At 39.9% G+C, this 14,709-nt stretch overlaps 1 protein-coding gene across 11 annotated transcripts in view; it reads right to left on the bottom strand.

The window, feature by feature from the left end:
• The window catches only part of STXBP5L (syntaxin binding protein 5 like), a 185,812-nt gene that overhangs the window by 10,439 nt on the left and 160,664 nt on the right, over positions 1-14,709 (bottom strand). For 6 of the 11 annotated variants that reach the window (XM_038147882.1, XM_038147889.1, XM_038147892.1 and 3 more), the window contains 2 exons: positions 12,202-12,372; positions 33-272 (listed from right to left, as the gene is read on the bottom strand). In XM_038147882.1, coding sequence (XP_038003810.1) covers positions 33-272; positions 12,202-12,372 — 411 coding nt within the window. The remainder of the gene's footprint in view (positions 1-32; positions 273-12,201; positions 12,373-14,709) is intronic. The other 5 variants (XM_038147919.1, XM_038147937.1, XM_038147945.1 and 2 more) reach the window with 1 other exon arrangement.

Here is a 14,709-nt window from a genome sequence, read left to right as displayed (position 1 = left end):
GATAAAAAGCAGGAAAAGAGCTGCACTCTCACCACTTGGTGACACCATGACTGGCTCTGACTGCCGTAAGTCGTCACTAGCAGGCAGATTAAGGGACAGGATTATGACCATTCCGAGGCCCGTTCCGACCCAGAGACAGGAGGAAACAGCAGAGTCGTTCTTTCGGGCAAAGGACTCCATGAAGTACAGAGCTGTGATTGCCTCCTTTGAGTCCCTGTCGATACTGGACACGCTGGAGCTTCGGGAACGGCTGAAGGAGTTTTCCCTATTTTCTGCACAAATAAATACAAGCAAACAGGCATCAATTACTGCTCCAGGAACAGGCACAAGCCTGCAGCAAGTACAAACTCCCTGCAGAGCACAGAAAATAAAGTTTTCTTAACCTGAGCAAACATTCTGACCCTAGCATGATACCAGCTTGCTGCCAGTGTATAAATAAGTGTGGAAAATGCTGTCAGACATCATCAGTTAGATCTGCATTAGAAATAGCTGCCTATTATGGAGATTAGCATGGACTAATTAGAATTTACAACAGCCTTAGCTCAAAGGACTTGTTTAAATAGCACAAAATAATTTTAGACCCATATGTTACCAATGCATTTAGAATTAATCCATGTATCTCATTGCTGCAGGACATGAAGGGAGATGCCATTACCAGCTTCAGAGCATGTGTCCCCTGCTCTGATATTGTTGCCATCACTAGGACATTCTAGCACTGTGTTCACAGCCATCATTCATTGTGAAGGTATTAATAACTGCTCCCTGGGGAAAAGATACTCATTGCTGAACTGAACCCAGACTCCAAAACGTCTCAGGGTACACATCCACTCTGGCTTCCCAGGGAGTGAAGTGAGAAACCTGCTTGGCAACAACTGCAGAGTGAGGCAGCACTACCTGAGCTATAGCAGGCAGCATTGAGAGCAGCTCGAGACAGAGCTGTGCTCTCTCCACTGCAAGTGCCCAGGTACAGAGACTCTCTCAGAGCTTTTCAGAGAGAGGAAACCATGAACAGGCTGAGGAGCTCTGCTTTGCTTTGTCTAGTGCCAGGCAGGAAGCACGAAGCTGTGTGAGGGGGCTCCTGGCATTAGCAGAAACATCAGAGGCTATAAGGCACAGAGGGCTAAAAAGATCCTGAAGAGTCAAGGAGCCAGAGGGAAGATGAGAGTAGGGCTGGCTGCTGCACAGTCCAGTGCTGCCAGTGCTGCTGTTTACCAGCCTGTAGTTAAACATGGGATCAGATCACTGGAAATCCCACATGCTCTTTTGCAACAATAATAACTGGAGGTGGAGAAATAGTTGAAGGCACTGGATCTGAGATAAAGGTCTTGCTCCTTTATCATTATGAAGCAGATCTGTATCTTGTACAAAATTTTCCTTTTTATACCTCAGAAGAGTCACCTCTTCAGAGCCAACAGAAGTGTCTAAAAAGAGGAATAGTTTCTGCCATGGTTAAAGAATAAAATTAGAAAATTACTTTCTCACTTACTCTAGCTTAAAGCTGAGCTAATCGCCACACTGTATCATGGTTCCTCAGCTGCATCAGAGCAGCAGCTTTGCCAGTGAATCTCTTCCTCAGACAACAAACTGCAGCATGTGTTCCCCTGCCCAGATGCCCCAGTGCAAAGTCATCCCCACAACTGCAACTCCCTGGGGAAGACTGGCGAGAACCAGGGTGAAGCACTGCTGGAACCACACCAAATATTTCTGCATGTGCTTCTGCCTTACATGTTGGCACACAGGGTTGGGGCAGATTCTCCTGCTACTCTTTCACATTTGGGCCACCTTCTGTCCTTTGAGGGCATTTGTAGCATGTCAAAGAGGAGTTTCACAGGACAGCTGTTCCTGGCACTTCAGTTCCATTCTCATGGAAGAGAAGCTTATATCTACTTGAACTTCCAAGCACTGCCCTCACCCCATTTCCACGTTCATGTAGGCACTGTTGTAGCTCTCTAGTTGTGTCTCTGCTAATACCTTGACAATTAGTGTCTCCCACAACCCCAAGAACTTTGTACTCCTCCTGCAGGGAACGAGTTGGCCCAGCTCCTTCCTGAGCACTGACAACTGCCAGGTAAAGAAAGGAAGACAGTAATTTCATGGCAGAAATCATCAGGGCTATATATATATATATATATATATATACTCTCCCAAAGGGTACCTAATCTTTAATAAAAATGCTATTATGTAATTAATCTTCTCTTTAACAGGTGTATTAATATCACAGTCACATAAAATTCAAAAACGGTGGTGCTCAAGCTAAGAAAGATGTTGAAAGGACAAATGCAGTTAGTGTAGGCGACATACACATTACTTTAAATATATGATGTGCCATTTGCATGTGTCATCAAGCTTTCTCCCTCCCTAAATTAACAAGAAATGTTCCTCACTCCTGTGCAGTACAGTTAACTAATACATCTCTGCAAAACTGACACTAACAGATATAATCTTTAGGACACTTTTGGGAACATACTGTGCCATTTTCTATTAAATACACTACTCAAACTGAAATTCTAAAGATCAGCAAGACATATGCCAAAATTTGATGTCATTAAACATATCTGAACAGCAAAGTCTGCAACTGCTATGTGACTTTATTGGCTGTCTCTAAAGCAAGGTAGAAATCTCTACTCTTTCTAGATTTCAGGATAAAATTCAGTTTAGTCTTGTTCCCTGGGACTCTTTCCTCAAAGAGATTCTACCCCAAATTGTTCATCTAGAAAGCATGCAATTGTATCCTGGAGAAACACAAAAGCACTTTCCTTGGGAAGTTTTAAAATTTGCCAAATCATTTGCTAGTATGATTTCTATGTCTTAAAATGACATCCCGTCTTCTCAAAGTTGACTTGCCAGTCTGCAGCAATCCTTAATCCAACCACCATATTCCAGGTTTTCTGTTCTATTTCCTTTTTCTTGCTCGGCATGATGGGTGTAGCCAGAATGTCAGCTACATCTTTCTGCAGGAGCCTGAGCTAGGACCACTTCCTTGTAACAGAGGTCAAAGTTAATTTGGATTCTGTGCTTCAGTGAGGGGACAGGATATTCACCTGTGAAAAGCTCCTCAGAAGTTTCCGTCTTCTCCTTCTCTGAAGAACATCCTGCTACATGGCACTATCTCATAAATATGCTCCTGTCTCTAGATTGCTTCCTGCTTTTAAGAAGCACAGCATTCCCTTTTCTCTGAGAGGCACATATCCAGCTCCCAAGATTCATCAGGTCCCACAAGCCTCTCAGACCACAACATCCTTTTCCCTCTTCCTCTTGCACACCCAGATTTCTTGGCTTTTCTTTTCTCCTAAATAGGTCTCCAGGGTGTTCCTGCAGCTGGCAGCAGAGAGCACCCCCAGAAGAACCCAGTGGCCCCTGAGTGCTAAGCAGTGACTGTAATTTGGGAGATGCTGCTGTTGGATGATGAACAGCTCTGAGCTAAAGCATTACTACCTGCAGTTAATGCATTTCAAAAAGCTGCATTCCATGGGTCAAGGCCGCACAGAATAATCACCACTGCTGTCCTAACAGTAGCTGTGCTTACTTCAAAATGTTTTCATTCAGCCCCATCCTATGCACAGTTTGGGTTAATGAGCTGGAGATGGGAACTCAGGAACCAACTTCCTTTGTGACTCTGGACTGGTGGTTAAATTTGGGTGATGAGCCAGCAGCATACAAACTGAAGCTTTATGACTTAAAAGCAACCAAAACCTATCTAAGTTGCTTCCCACCTCACAGAAAAACACACAGGACACTTCAATGCACAGGCAGGTTAAAAAGGAAGCCGGTGCTTTTGAGCCCTCTGTTCATCATCTGTGCGGTGCAGTGCCGCTTGTCAGGCACTGTGTCCTTGTGTGAGGATGTCCTGATTCCATGGAGCACTGGGAATTTCACCCACTGCCACAAAGGCACATGCATTGCAAAAGGACAGGAATGACTGAGCCAAACATCATCACGACATTTCTACAAAAGCAGCCCTGAGCAGTTGTCCCAGCCCCATCCTTGCCTGTGTCCCTGCTGCAGTGCACTGGTGTCTAGGGGAAGATTTAATTTAGGGTTTTGGGGTTTTCTGAGAATTTAAAAGACTGTTTGAGTAAACGAGTCCATGTGTTTCAACTGACACCTGTACAGAACAAAGACTGCAGGGATTTTTTTTTTTCCTTTTAACTTCCTTTTGCTTAGCAGAAATAAAACCTGAATTTCCTCACTTTCCCATGGAATTAAAAAATCCACATGTATGTTGTACTCAGGGGAATGTTCTGACTTCTCTTTTCTCAGCTGCACCAAAAGCTTTGTAAGGGGAACACATCCTCATATATCCTATCTTCCAGGCAATTGTTACTGGGATTTTTATAAAACAGTGGAATTAGGACTAACATAAAGTGATTTTCTTTATGAAGTTAGGAATCAGGAAAATAGAAGCATCACTTGTTAAGAGGAATGAAAAAACTTCAACCTACCAGTAACAAAGACCAACATTTTCATAGCAAATATTTACATTCATTACTGAAGAGTTTTGGAATTGATTGTCAGTGTCTTGGATGCTATTTATAGGTCCTTCCCTGTTCTAAAGTAATGTTCCTTCCCTGTTCTTCCCTGGTTCTAAAGTAATGAGTAATTGATCTGTTTATGAAATATATACCAAAGTTGACCTTTTTGACATGGAAATCAATATATTATGGAAAAAAAAGGAAAGTGGAATGGTTTATATTCTCCTCACTTGGAGAATTCTAAAAGTTGTACTCTCAAACACCAAACCTAACAGAGGACAACGGAACTATTTAAAACATCTGCCAGTTTAAGACCATCATCTTACATTTTAAGACAACTCTATCACTTCCAAAATTATGTAGTCAGGAAAGCATTCAAAGCTCGGGAAAGATGTCAAGGGAATGTCAAGGGAAATATATGGTAAAGGAATTATACTTACAGCATGAATTTGTGCACAGTAAAACCACAGAGACACAGATACCAAACATGGTACTGATGGCAGTGCTTCAGCAACACCGAGGAGAAAGGGACAGGACATAACACACAAAAGGGAACACTGCACATTTGATTAGCTATAAAACCAACATTTTAACAGCACCACTCTAAAGTTGCATTACACATTTCACTAGAAAGCAGCAGAAGTTGTCCTAAGCACAAATAATGTGCTAATAATCTGGAATTTTACTGCAAATGATTTCCTACCAGATCAACTTATATAAGTTACCCTAAAACTATGCTGTGGATATGCAGCTTGCAGCGCATTCCGACCACCGGAATGGCTGTGGCTGTGCTCTCATGGAGCTCACAGCTGTGGGATGCTTGACCCTCCTCGGAGAAAGTTCGGAAATGTATTGCCCTGAAGTTGCTACAATTAAGGCAGTGTAACCTGCAAGGTTCCATGGAATTCCCACTGACACAACACTGATGGAATGATTGCAGATAAAGACTTGAAAGAGAAAATAAATTCAAGACAGTAGACCTGGACTTTTGGTATTTCCAGAATAAAGTAAACTTGAGGCTTTGGTTCAGCAAGTTTTAAAAACAGAAGGGAACTGTCAGGGCAGAATCATTTCTCATGTTGGAAAAGTAGAAATAATTTCTATAAAAATGCAAAAGATCTTTGCAGTAAGAATCTGTCAAACTTCCATATTTCATTGTATGAATCACTTCCCTTGATTTTCACAAGCAAACTGTCTTTACATTAACATCACTAAAAGCTCAATTCAGACTTAGTTTATGAGCCTGGACATATGTTTTTTAATCAAAGACATCACAATTCTCCAGAACTGAAACCTCAACCTGAATGATCCATTCTGCTGAAGCATCTTTCATAACAGGTCCAGGAAACATGGTTCAGGAAAGAATAACTTGTATACCTTTTCTACATGGAAGTACCCAAGGATAAGGTGGAAACAAAAGGCATCATGGAAGATGATAAAGCCATGGCATGGCAACATCCCTGCCTCCACACCTTTCTCACCTGGGCCACCCATGGTGCTGGGGACCTCAGCCTCATCCCCAGGCTGTCACTGGGGTGAAAGTTCAGAGATCCAAAAAACGTGAACCTCCAGGGGCACTGGAAGTGGAAGAGGCAGGCCAAGGGAAGTGACCATGGATGTAGTAAAACACTTTGTGTTGATCTGAAGTGATGGCTAGCAAGAAAGAAAACCCTAAATTTGAGTACTCAGGGCATAACAGACCCTCAAATTCAACATGCCTAGAGTACAGTGTGAAATTAGCTTCACCTGGAATCAAATAATTATTTAAATTAAAACTGATGAGACATTCAGTGACTGTGAGAACAATATTTTCATTGAGTTGTTTGCTTTTAAAACAAGAAAAATTTGCAGATTCTCATAAGAAACCAAGTCCATTCTAGCAGAACTTAACAGAAAACATACTCCGAGGAAAGTAAGAAACACACTTTCTAGATCTGGAACAGGTCTTCTCTGCAACATTCTCATCTGCTCCTCTGCACAGACAAGAAATATGTTGACAAACAGAACAGTTAGTGGGGACTGTGGTTTACCTCAGTGTCTCTAAGTTTATTCCTGTTATACAAGTCTTACCAATTACACTGATGGCAAAGTAACTTCAAACACTATCAAAATAAGAATTATTTATAAGCAACACCATCAGCCCCTCCCTGAGAAATTAATTAATTATTGATTAATCAAGCTAAGGGCTTTTCCATATGCTACAGAAGTCCAGCTGTGAAAAGTCATGGCATTCAGGGGTCTGGTGAAGCATGGCCAAGTGAAGCATGGCCCCCACCACTGCTGTGCCATGTCCAGGGGATCTGGCTTGCCTGCTTGGGCAAGGAAGTTTACCAGAAACGATCCACTCTGCAACACAGAGAGTACTGGCAAAAGGAATGTGCTGGAGAACATGAGCTGTTCTGAAAACCTGCCAGAGAAGCAATAACCTCCTCAGAGAATTAATTTCTGCAGTTAACTACCCGTGTGATCAAAATGAATCCCCAACTGTCTTCCTTAAGTCAGGCTTCTGCCTTAGTAATTTATGTCCTGTCCTTTTATCAAGAGACACAGACAGCTGACTATTCCCTTCCTCTCTGCAGTACCCAGCCATGCATTCGAATAATTTTGTGCTTTTTTTCCCCAATATTTTTCTAGATCAAGCAACCAGGCTCTTTTTCTGTTTCCTTGGAGGCCTAGGAAGCACTGCCTTAAAAACTACACCAACCATCCTCTTGGCCATCATTACCTACCTCAGATCCACATGTGGGCTTCAGACCCAAGGGACTCAAGGAAAAGAAGAGCCAGTGATAAAAACAGAAACCTCCCTCTTCTACCCCCACCTTGCCACATGGGAAGGGAACCTCATGGCCACATTTACTCATCTAGTGCAAAACAATCCAATGTGTTATGGATTCAGCACTGCTGGAGCAGCACAGTTTAACAGCACAGCCATAACTGACAGGAGAAAAATGATATAAATTTTATATCAATTACACAGCAAACACTGCAATGCTCAGCAGGACACCCTGATGAGTCTGCTTCCGCAGGCAGTGGTCTTTTTCCTAAGATAACTACTCAATATCATGGTTCAAGACCCCAGCTCCAGCACACTGACTTATCATGAAGTATCCATCAGGCTACCTAAAAGGCTTTTTTTTTAATGTTATTTTCACAAATACTTTTGATGAATAAAAAACCTTTACATTACATAGTATATACTAAATACGGTGTATTTTCCAAAACAAATTGGACAAAATCATGTAGCTGAGAGAACAACTTATCCCTGAATAACTGTAGTCATCCTATGCATATACAGACACAAAAGAAAAACTTCAGGTATAAAAGTATACTGGATTGGTTAAAATAGAAATTGTGCTGTACTTGCCATAGAATTTTGATAAGGTTATTAAAAATAATAACTATTTGAATTGTTTATTTTGCCAGCTCACAGTAACATTTCAGTTCAAGTGCTCTGTATGAAATTTTAACTACATATAATCAAAAGAGTTAATCTAAAAGCTAAGTGCTGAAACGGAATTGTTTTAAGGGATAGCTAAAGCAAATTCCAAGTCTTTCTTCTTAGTATTCCTAGAAAATTACAATGCACAGCAAAACCTTGCTGGGATTCCTTGTTCAGAAGCAATTTTGTAATTTCAATGTAAATGGCCTTTATAGAATAAGGTGATTAGGTTGGACTAATTAAAAATTACATAATGGGGAATACAAATACTAGTAAAAAAAGGAAGACAGTTTTCTATCACTGCTGCTGGAAATAAATGAATTTCCAAACACAACACTTCAAAGGAAAAACTCCACTCTATCTTTTCTTTCTTCCCATGATGTATGATGGAACCACAGGTGGACATATGTATGCAGAATGCCCAGATTTGTGTATAGATGCAGACAAGGAGGAAAAAAATTGCAGACTCGGCCAGCACAAGCCAGAGAGAAACATTTGGAGAATGCAAAATAGCTTTAAAAAGCAGTGTTTGAAAAAACCCAAAACAACCAATAACCAAGAAGTATCAAATCTGAAAGACTTCTCATAATACACAAAGGAGAAATATGTGCCAGCACATGGATCTGTGCACACATCCATGTATCCACCAGCTACACAAGTACAATCACACTGAGCTCCCTCCCACAGCAATTTTATTTTTATTTTTTAATGGCACTGTTTTGTTAAATTCAAGGTTTTCTTTAATCTCAAATTGCAATTAAAATTCAAACAAAATAATTTTTTTTTTGTTTTCCTGTGCAGAAAAGAAACAGATGTTTGGGATCTATTAATCTACCCTGCAGTTCTTTATCAGGTTGGGATCTCTCCAGGTTTAAAAACTATGATGTTAGCTCTTAGGCTGAGATGGACTATTTGGGGTCAGTGCCACAGTACAGAAGGCAAACCAGTTGAGCTACACATTTTCCCCAGGAAGCTAAACAAAAATGTAATCCTTATTTCAGTGTTTCTGGGAAGACCTGCAGAAAAAAACTGGGTGCTAGTCAGAACCCAGAGCTGGAACAGACTGAAACATGAGCAGTGCAAATGGCTACAGCCCTCAAAGAAATCCACTAAGCTTGGAGACAAAATGCATTCCCATTCTACAGAATGTTATCATGGGTCAGAATCCCTGAAAGGATTTCATTGGCTAACAATCATTCAGATTCATGTGTATTTTTTATTACTGTTTAAGAGCACAATGTTAACTTGATAATAAAAAAATGTAGTTTATACTCTGTGCAAGAAAGCCTTATCAAAGAAATATAATCACTAACTCCTGAAATCTCAAAAATTTCTTTTCAAAACGGACTTGAAGCTCAGCAATGGAATTTCCTGTATTTGTGGGTGTGTTTACAATGCCCATAAATTCTTATATTATCTCAAGAAATATACTGCCTAATCAAAAGCATGTGAAAACAAAATTGTTTAGAATCAGTGATCATGGGATCATAGAGTAGTCTGGGCTGGAATGAACCTTTAGAGGTCATCTGGTTCCATCCCACCGGCAACAAAGAGGGACAACTTCCACTAGGTCAGGTTGCTCTGAGCCCTGAACAATCTGACCTTGAATGTTTCCAGGGATCACTTCTGTGGGCAACCTGTTCCAGTGTTTCACATAAAAAAAAATCTCTTCCTTACAAATAATAATATGCTATTGAGAATTTGCAAGGTTCTAATTTTTTGCTAAGATTAGATATAGAATACTGAGGAACTACAGATTTTTTTACTACAGCCATGAGAGTGGTGCATTTATGAAAGCAGAAGATACTGAGACAACATACAACATTTCAAAAAGCATTGAAGAGGATGATGAAGAGACTGGGAAAAAACATAGGTTTAGACAGTAACAGTAATGATGCACCACTCTGCCACTGCTACTTGGCTTTTGAATTATTCTGCTATGAAAGTGGGAGAAATATCAGCACTGTATGAATCTGAGCAGTTTGCAATATTTCAACCAGCAGACAACAAGACAACTACCCTGCCCTTCCCTCCCCGACCCCCCATTTCCTTCCTATGATTCATCATTGCAAAGACATTCTTCAAAAATGTTTGTCTATATTAGGAATCCTTCTGCAGAAGGAAAGAGGTGAGAGTCAGCAAAATCTTGACAATCAGCTCACTGGAACAAAGTCAGAAGAATTTATTGTGTGAAAGTTTGTTGAAAGTAGACTTGATGAAAATGCTGGAAATACAGTTCCTATTGTACCAGGAGGTCAGATTTAAGGAAGTAGAGTTTGAAATCCAATGCAAGGGGAGAAGATTCATCTATTATTCTAATATATGTCTTATGATTACTTACCAAAATGTATTATCTTTTCAATCAAATCATATAGAAGAGGTTGTAAAGAACAGGAACTGGATGCATTATTAAAAAAATCCCCAAGTATTATCAGTGCCTTGGAGACAGGCTTAAAAAAGGTAAGAACCATTTACCCACACACAAAGGCTTTTTTCTTAGTGTCTAAGAAGTCCTTCTGAGATAGCAAACTAATCAAAATTCTACTCTGGTAGAATAATAAAATCCTACCAAATTCCAACCTGAAATGCTACCTTTCTAGAAAGGATATGAAACATGTATCTTGACTCACCTCACGAGAATATAAAAATAAAGGAAATAATTTCTTGGGAATACATCTATTTTTTGTTGCAGCATATGCTCCTAAGTAGCCAATAAATTCTTAGCAAAGAGGGGAATATTTTCATTTTATTTTGGAACAGCTCAACCAGGAGGTTTTGATCAAAACCACTTTCACATTAGAGAGAGAATTCTTATTCTCAGCATATTCTTTCTCAAACCTTTAAACTTCTCTTCTTCCTTTTCCCTCACCCAGACTAAGAATCTTTCAAGCATCATACCACCTTCCATCACATTATTTAGTAGAAAAACCTTTACAAACACGTAAAACCACTTGACAAAACAGTGTGTCTAGAAGTTCAAGATACATGAAGAACAGTGGAATGTCAGTCATTCCAGGCAGATCAGGCAGTAGAGCTAGAACTCAAAAAGCTAATACCACCAACTGAAAAATAGTTTGGACAAGCTGGACAGAAGGCTTTGCTTTACTGAGAGACTACAGGTAATCAGAAAACTATTTTAGTCAACAAACCTGCTAAAAGGTGCCTTGTACACAAATCCACACACCTGAGGCCAAACTGCATCCATGCCCCATCACGTTACGTGCTGATATAAATGACTCAGGAGATTGTCTGGCTCGCTCTTGCAACAGTCATTTCACTGACTTCACTGAAAGTTTTAATACTACTTAAGTGATACCTTCAAACAGGAATTTTTAATGTCAATTAATGCAATTTACTCCTCAAGCTTGAAAGGAAGTTAGATTATTATCTCTAAAAGAGATACACTTTTATATTAAACTTGATAGATATTATAAATAGTGATGAATGACATAAAGTGAATCTTTCATGACACAGGTATGCAGAAAGCAACATTATGCCATCGAAAGTATCACTGTATTACCAAATGTTTTGTACACAAGAGTCAGTGGGACCTTAGGGGGCTGTGGGTTCTGCCTGCCAGTGACCCTATTTACTCTGGAAGGATGGAATTATAAATAAGCATAAAAGAATTAGATACTACTGTGGCCCTGGCAGGTACAAGTAGTGCTGATATTGCAGCAGTATCTGCATACAAGAATTCCAGAAGAGTTTGGTACTACATAGGATGAATAAAAACCCTCAGCAATAGAAACTACTGCGGCAGTGGTATATTTTCCATCAGGAGCTGTTATATGACAATGCAACTTACCATGTTTGTGTGGCAAATAAAGAGAGCTATATGAAAGGATTATGTTATGTTCATAATCAGTCATTAATGTGGAGGAAAATATTTGCTATTTTATGTTACCACAAAAATTAGGAAATCAAATCTTCTAGCCCTGCGCCACTAATAACAAAGGTATGTGAAACAATTTGCATTTAAAAATACAAAGGTAGACAATCTGAACGATATAATTCCCCTTGCTCTGTCTTCATTAACAGGTGTGGAAATCAGGAGCACTGGTTCCAGCTGTAACAGTGATGCAGATACCCCTGCAGGTGGGTGGCTTAGGATTCAAATGCTCCTCACAAGAAGAGATTAGGGTCATGGTGTTGCTGACAGCCTATCACAGTTTGACGTGTTAGTTAGCTAAAGGCAATAATCCCAGACAAGAATCCTGCTGAACTTATTCCCTTTCACACCTGGTGAGAAATTCACAAATACCTGGCAAAACAGTCATTGCCACCCACCTTCTGTGGTGACTGGGAGAGAAATCTCCATGCAGGCTGCAGACTGGGCTTTCCTGAAGGGGGGCCTGCCGGGCCCTCGGCGGTTTGCTCTCGACACATCTGCACTGGAAAGTCGTTTGCCTGAACTGCAGCTCTGGGATGTTGGGCTTGTACAGTGACCATTCACGTGATCTGGAAAGTGAATGCAACAGATGCTAGGTAAAGTGTCGGCTCCCAAGACTCAGAATGGAGGAGAGATGTGTGTTCTGATACTTGAGAATGGGTTAAATCAAATCTTCTGTGAATAACTGCTGATTTGTTTGATCAACCCATCACATGTATGTAGAAAATAACTCACCACATCTTTAAGGTATAATTTGAAAAAACCCAAGGGCCACAGAACTGGTATGTGTTCTAAGAGCTGCAGATCCCACAGCATTTTGCTGACCTATGCACACAGGCATTTACCAAGGTACTGCAGGTAACACTGGCACCCTGCTGTTGTGTCTCCTAAGAGATACCAAGTCAATTTGAATGTTTTCTTTCCTTTTTGCTCTCATAAGAACTGCAAGTATAATTTACTATAGGGTAGAATTCAGAGCTAGATATCTTCCCTGCCTGAGTCACAGCTGCAAGAAACGGGCCACTATTTGAGATAATTACAAAAATAGCCATAATATTGCTAAGTATTTTATTCTTTATATATCACATAGATTTATTTTACTTCTAAGGAAACTGACTGCTGAACAATTGATTTGTCTGCAACAGCTCTACAGAAATAAGGCCATGGTCAATCAGCACAGTGCATGTTGCTGTCTCATGGGGTGGGAAACAAAACATGCCTGCTTCAAACCCTTACTGCATTCATCTGTTCTTTAAACCACAACATCCATTGATCAGGACTTGAATCAGAGTTCAGAATTGGACTAGACCGTAAAATATTCATCTAGTATTTTTCTTCCTCTCATGCCGGGCAAGACAACATAAGGAGAATTACTGAACACAATTTCCCCTGCAACATATGAAAGGATACACACCCAGGTATAAGTGAATTACTTTTGGTTGGCAGGTTATTTTAAGTAAACAGCAGGTAATAAGCAAAAGAAAAGTTCAGGCTCATGTAAGCACACTGAGGATTTTATCCAAAACTGTAAAAGCTCAACAGTATAGGTAGGGACAATCTTGGGGTTTCTGCCTTAATTTTAAATGTTGGGTTATTTATATCTGAGAATTATCTTAGTCTTCAAGAGTCTGCATTTAAGTATCATATTCAGTCAACCCTGTCTGATTTGTATTGTATCCAAGGAAAAGATGAATGTTCACGTACCAAGATAAATTTATTTCTAGTTACCATGCCACGATAGCACCAGTGTACATTATGAAAAGCTATTTCTATATTCACTCAATATTCTGGTCCTATACGGAATACAGTGTACAGTGTACGTAGTCTTTGAATGTGCAAGTCACGTCCTTTCCATGTGAAAAAAGTTCACTCTTAATGAACAAAAGTGGAAAAAAATGTTCAGAATTATAGATTAGAAAGCAATTTAGTATCTGTACTGCGTAACAAAATAGCTCTACAGGAGACACAACTTCCACGATTCTGGTTATTTTTCCTTAATACATGGCTATTAACTGAGCTAACAGCAGATATAAAACTGATGTGGATGACTCATTCAATTTTTAGTTAGGAAATTTTCCAAAATTTGCTGGAACTGTTTGTACATTTCAGCAGAAAGTCCTTTGAGATCAGGGGCTTTGTTCAAGGACACAGGCTGAATGTTCAACCTCAGCAACAGACACATCCTCATCCAGCTGCTTCCCTTCTTCAAAATTCAGTTTGTGGGAAGGTGTTTCAGCATGATATCTAATTATCTCCAGGGGGAATCCTAGGAAGTGGTGAGGAACATAACAGAGTGAAAAAAAATCATATTCTATAGAAACATCAACGACGTTTGTGAGTCCTCTCCCCTGAGCATCATACAGAATGGCCACAACACATCCAAACCCCTGCTCACTATGCGAAAGTTTAAGAGAAATGCTAATATGTTTCTCTAAGTATGCTGGCTTGTCTCAGCTATCTTCAGAGGCCCACATGAAATCATCATTAGGATCTGGGTACCTAAATCCCTTTAGCTGTTTTGACAATGCTTTTTTGAATAAGCAAAACCAGTTCCTGGGAAGAAAAACAAAAATCGGGCCTCATCCTAGAAACTTGTAGGGATATCCCTTCAAGTACTGAAATTGATGAAATATTAGTGGGGGCTATAACAATAAGCAGAAGAGGGATTTTAGTGATCAGCTACAAACTTGTCTGTATTTTAACACTGTTCTGATCCTCTGATTAGATACAACTTTTAAAAATGTATACAAGAAGAAATGCAGGTCTTCAAGCCTTAGTAAAAACAGAGGCATTGTACAAAGAGTAAGATAATTATAGGAAACATGACTGCAATTTTTTTTGTGGAGAAACTGAAAAGAATCCAGCAGATAAAGACCACTCAAATCTATGAGAAAATTCTATGTGTG

Source organism: Motacilla alba, chromosome 1 (assembly GCF_015832195.1).
Source record: "Motacilla alba alba isolate MOTALB_02 chromosome 1, Motacilla_alba_V1.0_pri, whole genome shotgun sequence".
In the NCBI taxonomy this organism is placed as follows: Eukaryota; Metazoa; Chordata; class Aves; order Passeriformes; family Motacillidae; genus Motacilla; species Motacilla alba.
Note: the sequence above shows the minus strand (reverse complement) of the source record. Positions and strands in the feature narration are given on the sequence as shown.